Here is a 9,142-nt window from a genome sequence, read left to right as displayed (position 1 = left end):
TACAACGAAGCCATAACATCCGTGGAAAAGGACAGGTGGATGGAGGCTATCGAAGATGAGTTCCGATCCCTAGAAGCCAACAACACGTGGGAGCTAACGTATCCACCCGAGAACAGCAACATTATCGGATGTAAATGGGTTTTTAAGAAAAAGTTGGACGCGAATGGAAATGTTGATCGATATAAGGCAAGACTTGTAGCGCAAGGTTTCGGGCAAAGGAAAGGATTTGATTACGAAGAAGTTACTGCACCTGTAGCAAATCAGTGCACATTAAGACTCTTGTTGACAATAGCAGGGCACAAGAAGTTTTACGTTAAACATCTAGACGTCAAGACTGCGTATTTGTACGGTGTGTTAGATGAAACCATTTATATGCGACAACCACAGGGATACTCAAAGAAAGGCAAGGAAGGTTTAGTGTGTCGCCTGAACAAGAGCATGTATGGACTAAAACAGGCCGCAAGGGTCTGGTACCAAACAATATTGGGAATACTTGAACAGAACGGATTCAAACAATGTAAAGCGGACACATGTCTCTTCAAGATGGAACGTAAGCATGATATACTATATTTGTTAATATATGTAGACGACATGATCATTGCAGGAAGTAGTGAAGAATTAATCGAGAGCGTGGTTAAAATTATCAGTAAAACACTACAAGTCTCATCCTTAGGAGACATAAATTGGTTTCTGGGGATGCGAGTGATAAAAAATAAGGACGGATTTTATAGCTTGATACAAGATAGTTTCATACGAACAGTTGCAAAACGTTTCGGTTTGGATCAAGCAAAGGTTTCCAAGTACCCTATGGATCCAGATCATTTCAATAATAGGCTGAAGAGTGAGGGTATGAAAAACAATGATGATTACCAAAGGCTTGTAGGAAGTCTACTTTATTTAGCAACACACACACGCCCGGATATAGCAGTAGCTACAAACATATTAAGCAGATATGTAAGCAACCCTACAGAATCCGATTGGTTGGAAGCGAAAAGAGTAGTGCGTTATTTACTATTTACAATCGACAATGCGTTGAAATTAGGAAGCCAGAATGAAAAACTTGTGCTTGTAGGATATAGCGACGCTGACTGGGCTGGAGATACCAGTGACAGGAAATCTTGTAGCGGATACCTATACCGCTTAGGAGGAGGCACAGTCAGTTGGTCGAGTAGAAAACAGACTTGCGTTTCGATGTCTACAATGGAAGCCGAATACGTAGCTCTATCTGAGGCAGGACAGCAAGCGGTTTGGTTGCGTAGGCTATTGGAGGAAATGGATGTAAAACAAAGAGAAGCAACCATTATTAACGAAGATAATCGTGCGTGCATTGAATTTACTTTGTCAGGTCATGAAAAGAGAAAGTCAAAGCACATAGATATGAAATATCATTATACTAGAGATCTTTGTAACACGAAAGTTATCGAATTAAAGTATTGTGCTTCTGAAGCAATGCTAGCCGACATATTAACCAAACCACTAGGGGCACAAAAGATTAAAGAACTCTCGATAGGACTCGGTATTAGCAAGTTAGTAACGGAATGAACATTAGATTCATGAGGAGGAGTGTTGACATATGTATGTTGGCATGAATGTACTGTTCATAGAAGCGTCAAATGACAGGAGAAATGTCAAACCGCGATGGTGACAAGGGTGCACCTCTATATGTATGAACTTTGACCATCTGAATAAAAGCACGGCGAACGCTCGGCTCAGTGTCAGTCGTTTGTGTATCAGCCATAAAGGATAACACGCTGGTGTATTTCGTTCAAAGTTCAACAAAAATGAGTATGAAACGGCGGCGCGCCCGCAGCGAGCGTAGCGAGCGGACTGCGCTAGGTCTACCGAAAAAGGGAGTTTGTTATAAATTTGTGAAATAAGGGGGGCCCGTGGGCCCCCCTCATACCGCACCCCTAGATTGATGGCGTAGCCGAATTTTCATACACTCATGCAAGTTATGCATGAGGGAGTTTATGTTGTACATCCTTTCCAGTATAATAATCATCTTTAATTTAACGAGATTTCAATTCGAACGGTTCACACAACGACATTTGTTTCACCAATTGCATACCTTTAAGGTACATCTGCTCACAAATGGTGTAGCCACGACAGCGATTTCGGCTGGGGGGGCTTCATTTGGGATTTTACCGATGCAACGCTTCATCCCATTGTGAGTTTGCCAATCCGTGCTGCAGCTGATTAATTTTCGACACAAGAAACGAATACGAGTACATATCCAGTGTACACAATATGTACACGGTTTCGATTCTATGAATGACAGACTTGGGGAGTAAGGTACTGGCGCAGTACATGCTTGCTCTGCAAGTTTGCTATCAAATAATGGGATGTTGCATAAAATTCCCGGAGGTATGCAATTCTGCGCTGGAACATTGCAAAGAGAGGTGTGGGTTCTGTGGAACCCTACAAATGTCATGTTTCAACAAATCATCACTCAAACGATGAAAAATAAAAGTCATTGGACCAACGTGTCCCGAGTTTGACAGTTCAGTGGCTTTGAAAAGGCACCACCAAGTGACCAGTGTGATGAGGCCATACTTTTCTATCCAATTTAACCTAACCTAAAACATTACAATTCCCGTTGGCACATAATAATACCCTTATGAGACGAGGGCTTTTTCTGACATCTTTGCCCAGTATTTTTCTGCTAAAATTGGCTTTTGACATGAAAATACTATCCGCTCGTGTAATAACGCAAAGTTCCACAACATGTGTTTTGCAGTTAATTGATCATTTTCATGTTTGAATTTAGCGTATTGTTAAACCTAGAGTAACGAACAAAATCTGTTGCAAACAACAGAGCAAAAAGTAAACAAATAGCCACTTTGACATAAAAATACTACCCGGTTGATAGAAATTGACATTGTTGCTGGTACTATGTAGTTCCAGCAAGAGTCCCAGCAATCTGCCATGGAAAAACTTGCTGGTACTACATGACAGCTGCAAAAACTTTGATTTTTTGTCAACCGGGTTGTCAACCGGGTAACCGAAAGAAAATCGGAATATTGCTGTCAATGGCCATCTGACACTATCTTCCAAAATCGACGGACAGAAATATTCCTTTTCTAATAAGGGTTCTTCTTTTTCTTGGTGTAACGACCTCTTGGTCATACCTGCCCGTTAAGGGCTTACGAGACTTGTTTCCCTGTTGTACGTGGATAGTCAGTCCTCTCGTACAGGGTAGGGTTTGGTCTCGGTTGGGATTCGAACCCACGCCGTCGAGGTGGTGAGCCCCGGCGCTCATGGGCCGATTTTCTAACCGGCGCTACCGCTCGGCTGTCGCGGACCCCCGTCTAATAATGGTATAAAGGGCGAATAATCGTGGTCATAAATACCGTCACCGCAGGTCTACACAGCGCTGCAACTTTCCTGCGACCGGGGTTTCTGCGATCACTGAAGTGTCAAAGTAATCAAAAAATAGCCTAGGTCGGCCATTTCGTATGTCAAAAGTGTCGCAGAAACTCCCGATCGCAGGATTGTCGCAGCGCCGTGTGAACCTGCGGTCATGTATAAGCCTCGTGTACTATTCGAAAATGGTTGTTCGAAATGTTCGATTTTTGTTGCATGGGCGGTTGTGAAAAGTCACGACGACACGTCAAACACGAACAAGATGTCAAATGTTGGACTGCAAAAAATTGTCTGACTCGTCCGACTGTAAAACCGTATTGTTGGTGCTGTGAAGTGATTCCCTTGGGGAAGGGCATTTTACGGGATTTCGATTGAAACTTTATCATTACCGGCGCCAGTTAGCTGTGTCCGAGTGGAGATAACCCGTTTGCCACACTCTAGCCAGCCACAATCCATTCCCGTTCCCGCATATACGGTCATTGTTGACACCGTTCGTGACTGCACAAAAACACAGAAAGTTTCAAGAAAACATGGGTAGGTAGAGAAGGGTGGAGGCGCTAGCCGATTTCTTCTCGGTGATAATATTTCTCCATATCGATTGAAAAAAATATCTGCTCCCTTTATGCTTTACAGGTGGACTGTTCAGTTACTTTCGTGGCCTACTAGGTAGTCGGGAGATGCGAATACTTATCCTCGGTCTAGATGGCGCCGGTAAGACGACAATACTGTATCGATTGCAGGTGGGAGAGGTGGTTACCACGATACCAACGATAGGCTTCAACGTGGAACAGGTGACATACAAAAATCTTAAATTCCAAGTGTGGGACTTGGGTGGCCAGACCAGCATACGGTAGGTGTTTGTTAGCGGGTTCTCGATCTTACAGCACCTATAAATTCTTTTAATTCTTCTTACAGACCATATTGGCGTTGCTATTACAGCAATACAGATGCTATCATATACGTAGTAGATTCTGCAGACAAGGATAGGATAGGCATATCGAAAGATGAACTGCTTTACATGCTAAGGGTAAGGAAAAAATTCACCTACACAAAGAGCGTAGACGTAATGCGCGAGAACACGTTTCATATCGTTCCTTCCGTAGGAAGACGAGCTGGCCGGAGCTATACTGGTCGTGCTGGCCAACAAGCAGGACATGGAGGGATGCATGAGTGTGGCGGAGGTGCATCAGGCGCTCGGGCTGGAGGCGCTTAAAAACCGAACGTTCCAAATATTTAAAACATCCGCCACCAAAGGAGAGGGCCTCGATCAGGCCATGGACTGGCTCTCGAATGCGTTACAGGCGCGAAAGTAGCTGCTGCCCGCAGTCATACGCCGCAGTTCGCCCTGTCCGCTCTTCCCTCTGCAGTTCCATTCATCGTTCCCCATGACGGGGTTCATCTACTTTAGCGACGACGACGACGACTACGACGACAAAGTCCCAACCGCGAAGCCCAGCCGTTTTTCGATCTTCTCGAGAGTGTTGCTGGTACTGCCGTAGGACCGCGGGACCTTTAAAACTTAGCATGGAGTACTTTACTCGATACGTTTACAATGCGAAAATGCGTGTCACTCAAATTTATCATTATCGCTGCTTTAGCTGTCCGATGTGACGCCAATGCAACATAATAACACGGTGTATAACGGGAAAATTTGGTTTCCGCTCTCATCCGCTTTAACATGCCAACCATTTTGACCTTTTTTCCTCCAATTTCCCAAATAATTTAAATGGGTGGAAGTGCTGACGAAAGAAAGGACAAACAAGCAAATACCCTAGTTTAATTAGTTTTCCTTCGCACGCCGCCCTTATCCCTTTGTTCGGTCACAGTTTCGTTCGTTTTCTCCTCCCGCTTATAGGGGTTAGATGGGAGTGCGTTGGAGCAATGCAAGCGTCATGAAAACCACACACATTTGTGTTGGATTGAAAAACATTAATTTTATATTGAAAAAAAAAAGAATATTATGTACCATTAAAAACTATTATACAAACGAATTAAGTTCAACTGTAATTATGGTGGATTTGTGTTATATGTTACTGCCTATGTAATTCTGGTTAAAGATTCTTCAATTCGACCTAGACTGATGTTGCTCGTTAACGAGCTATTCTCTCAGCTGTTGTTAGAAAAAAAAAAAGTAAGCTACAGATATCTGATCTGTTACTGCCACCAAACGTTTACCACGTTGGCACCCCGAAGCGTGACACTCGTTTCTCCTGCGTTTCCAGCTCCATCTTGATCTTGGTGCGCATGTAAAAAATGGGACAATCACGACTGGTGCAGATGACCTCCTCGTGCAGCGATCCCTGACACCTTTGGCACTCCGTCCAGAGCCGACAGAATCGATCCTCGAGCGAACGCTGGGCACTCAGCTCAGCCTGGTAGAGCGTGGCTTCGTTTGGGCCACAGTGCTGACAGAGCGCCCGGCCCTCCTGTCCGACTGGGAGCAGCGCTTTGCATCCGAGACACGCGTCCCTCTTTTTGGTGAACGCGGCCAGCGCGCCAACCTTCGATGTGACAACGGCACGGGTGCGTGTGTGATCACCTCGCAGCAGGATCGATTCCGCCTTATCACCCAAGATCGGCTCGAAGATACGCAGCAGCGGCTTGGACAGTTGGTTGTCCAGGTAGTAGTTGGCATCGATCGGGATGCAGTTCTCCAGTACGTAGATCGGATCTTCCGCCTTCATGTAGGCGGGTGTGTTTTTCGCCGCCGCTATCAGCACGTACGGAACGCGATCGCCCAGCTTCGGTGCGTTACCCGGGTCACGCTTTTTCATCTTGTTCGCCAGCTCGACGTGCGCCTGTTTGGCCGCATAGTCACTCTTGGCCAGCTCCTTCGTGATTACCAGCTGCGAAATATCGATCCGATTGCACAGCAGATCGGCGATCGTTTGCTTCGCGTACTCGATCGCACCATCCGGATTGCGCTCGATTAGCAGCTTCTGTAGGCAGTTGTTCATTAGGTTCGCCACCAGCGGAGAATTGTCACGCCGCACCGTCTCGATACCCTTGCAGTCCATCTTGTCGTACTTGTCGGGGCGCGTAAAGTAAAGCCCAGCGTAGCGCTTCTTGTTGATCAGCAGGTACGGATAGTAAACCTTCTCGAACTCGAGCTTGATCGGTTTGACGAACTTCGCACTCACGTAATCGGCAGCCTCCTTCCCGAGCTCCATGCTTCGCTCGAGCGTTTTCACTCCAAAGTTTACCATCACCGAATCGGTATCGCCGTATATGACGACCGCATCGTTCTCGTATCCATTCTCCACCGTGTACCGCTGCTCGACCTCCTGTTTCGTGTACTCGATCATCGTCCGCCCGTACGCCGTAACGGAGCCGGAAATCTCCAGGCAGGGCAACTTTCCCACCTGCGCTCCGGTAAACCCGTACACCGAGTTGGCGGAAATCTTCAGCGCCAGCTGTCGGCCGTCGAGGACGGAGCGCTTAAATGGGTCTGTTTCGACCTTGAGATCGGCCTTGGCACGCTTACGGGCGGCCAGCAGAGACTCGAGAATTTCCGGCAGTATACCCTTCCGAACCGATGCCTTCACGAACACGTTGTTCGCGGGCGTATGGGTGAGCTGATCGGGGTCAAGCCCTAGCCGGTCCTTCATGTTCGGCTGGACAAGGGTCGTGTAGCAAAGATTGTGTGCCATCATGATACTTGGGTACAGCGAGGCGAAATCGAGCGTCGAGATCGGATTTGCGTAGTAGCCACGCTTCGGTTCGATAACGGTGGCACCTTCGTACTGCTCGTCCGTGCCAGAACTCTGGTAGGACGGGATGAGGTAACCGGCTACGCGTGATTTACGCAACAGTTGACTCATGACTTTTATCTGCTGGCCACGTGTTAGCAGACAAGCGAGCGGGACACCAGTCACACGGGCCATTTCCATGTAGTTCACAATGCACATCAGCTTGTTCAGTAGACGCAATGGAAGGTACGCATCCTTTAGGCAGTACATCGCTAATCGGCGCCTCGTCTGATCGCTTTCATTCTGCAAATCCGTGATGATACTATGGTGTACGTCTTCTTTTTGCTCCTGCAGGAAGTGATAACTGACCGCGTTGAGCGTATACGAACGAAGCTTGTAGTCTCGGAGCAGCACGAACAGCAAATCGAACGGCACACGACCCGCAAAGTTGACGAACTTGTTCTCACGTCGGCCCATCTGCTTCGATTGGATCACCGTGTCCTTAATGACCGAACGTATGTTTGTGATACGCCCGAGGTACTCAAAATTCTTCACCTTCAGATGGCTCGCCCGGTTCAGTAGATACGGCACGTCAAAGTTGTTAATGTTGTACCCGGTGAGAATATCCGGATCGAGCTCGCGTACAAACACGGCCCACTTGTCCAGGAGCTCCTGTTCTGTGTCGTAACTGAGCACCTGTGCGCCAACGATTGGAGCACACGCTTTAAGTGTGAAAACATTCCGAAGGAACGGTTCCGGTTCACCCTGTCGGATCACCATGTTGGCAATTTGAATGACCGGATCGTGCTGAGGCTCGGGGAAAATTCCCTTCCGACCGGCGCACTCAATATCGAAGCTGAGTATACGGAACGGTGCCACCTTGGCCCATTCTCCCTCCGGGTCGTGTGCGATGAATGCGTTGAACGCAACATCGACCTCGATCTGGCAACGCGTTTCTGGTGCAGGCGATTTTCCCCGGTGCCGGTAGCGCCAGCTACCCGCCGGCAGCTCGATCCAGCTACAACCGACCACTCCGGTGTCGACCATAAAGCGAATGTCGAAATCGATATTGCTTTCGTACACCCGACAGTCCTGAAAATCCATCGATGGCATCATCTGTTCCTTCTCCAACAACCGCTTGACTGGGGCCAACAGTTTCGGCAGTGAAACCGTTACGCGGATGAACTGGAAACGATCCTCCCCGTTGTAGCCCATGATCGACTGGCGCTCGACCAGTTCCACATCGAGCACCGCTTCCTGTACATTCGATTTGTTCGAGCGCATATCGTGCAGAACGGCTTTGTCTAGTGCGGTGCGAAATTCCGCCAGATGAGACTTGTTAAAGCCGTTCGGTGCCGCCACGTATAGATACGGTAGGAACCCGTGTACGTGTGCGCAAACCGAATTTCCCTCCATCGTAACGCCAAACATGCGCATAATCGGTACGGGGCCAATCTGTGCCCCTGGCATTCCCGCCATCGGCTGGCCGATGTAATTGTCGATGTCGATCTGCTGGAACACTAGCGGATCCTTGCTCGGATCGAGTGGTTCTGGTGCGGGTCGGCTCCATTTGGCGCAGCTGTTTTCACTTTCTGGCCCCAAACCGATGCGTGCCGTATCAGCATCGTCGTCGAAATTGGCCAGTTCTGCCTCGAAGTAACTTTCGAACTCTTCTTCATCGTCCGCATCGCTGAACAAACGATGAAAGCAAAAGGTTGTGAACTGAAATGCGGATGCTTGTATTACATGTTTCCACCGCGAGAAACTTACCGGAACTTTTTCGGTGCACCGGATGATGTGGCTTCATTCGGTTTAGCGAACGGTTTACGTTTTGCGTTCATTTAAAAATCCAGCAATTTACGATGAAATCTTGAGGCGAAGAACGCCAACTAAATTACCGACTACAAAATGCGCGCTAAAAAACCAACAAACGAAACGTCATAAATGTCAAAGCTAACTGGTCGACCGTTATTAATTGGGAGGAAAAGTTTGTAAAGTTAAAGTTTTCCATTCTAGCTAACGAGTTGATATTCTACGAATCATTTAAAATTGTAATGAAATTTCGTCATGCTTCTCTCAAATTATAAGTA

At 47.3% G+C, this 9,142-nt stretch overlaps 2 protein-coding genes across 2 annotated transcripts; one reads left to right on the top strand and one right to left on the bottom strand.

Annotated features, from left to right (window-relative positions):
• Positions 1-3,642: 3,642 nt before the first annotated feature.
• Positions 3,643-4,914, top strand: LOC131286292 (ADP-ribosylation factor-like protein 1). Its single transcript, XM_058315226.1, has 4 exons — positions 3,643-3,897; positions 3,997-4,213; positions 4,279-4,390; positions 4,467-4,914. The coding sequence occupies exons 1-4, from the start codon at positions 3,894-3,896 to the stop codon at positions 4,674-4,676; spliced, it is 543 nt and encodes a 180-aa protein (XP_058171209.1). The 5' UTR covers positions 3,643-3,893; the 3' UTR covers positions 4,677-4,914.
• Positions 4,915-5,495: 581 nt separating this feature from the next.
• LOC131288300 (DNA polymerase delta catalytic subunit) lies at positions 5,496-8,954 on the bottom strand. Its single transcript, XM_058317420.1, has 2 exons — positions 8,823-8,954; positions 5,496-8,742 (listed from the first exon to the last, which is right to left on the bottom strand). The coding sequence occupies exons 1-2, from the start codon at positions 8,891-8,893 to the stop codon at positions 5,535-5,537; spliced, it is 3,279 nt and encodes a 1,092-aa protein (XP_058173403.1). The 5' UTR covers positions 8,894-8,954; the 3' UTR covers positions 5,496-5,534.
• Positions 8,955-9,142: the final 188 nt, after the last annotated feature.

This window comes from Anopheles ziemanni, chromosome 3 (genome assembly GCF_943734765.1).
Source record: "Anopheles ziemanni chromosome 3, idAnoZiCoDA_A2_x.2, whole genome shotgun sequence".
NCBI classification, from domain to species: Eukaryota; Metazoa; Arthropoda; class Insecta; order Diptera; family Culicidae; genus Anopheles; species Anopheles ziemanni.
The sequence above is the reverse complement of the archived record's forward strand: the minus strand, read 5'-3'. Positions and strand labels throughout refer to the sequence as shown.

Coding starts and splice junctions, on each gene's coding strand:
- LOC131286292 (XM_058315226.1), top strand. Junction 4,214..4,278: donor GGTGGCCAGACCAGCATACG/GTAGGTGTTTGT, acceptor TTCTTCTTACAG/ACCATATTGGCGTTGCTATT. Junction 4,391..4,466: donor AACTGCTTTACATGCTAAGG/GTAAGGAAAAAA, acceptor TTCCTTCCGTAG/GAAGACGAGCTGGCCGGAGC.
- LOC131288300 (XM_058317420.1), bottom strand. CDS start 8,893: ATGAACGCAAAACGTAAACCGTTCGCTAAACCGAATGAAGCCACATCA. Junction 8,743..8,822: donor GGTGCACCGAAAAAGTTCCG/GTAAGTTTCTCG, acceptor TCGTTTGTTCAG/CGATGCGGACGATGAAGAAG.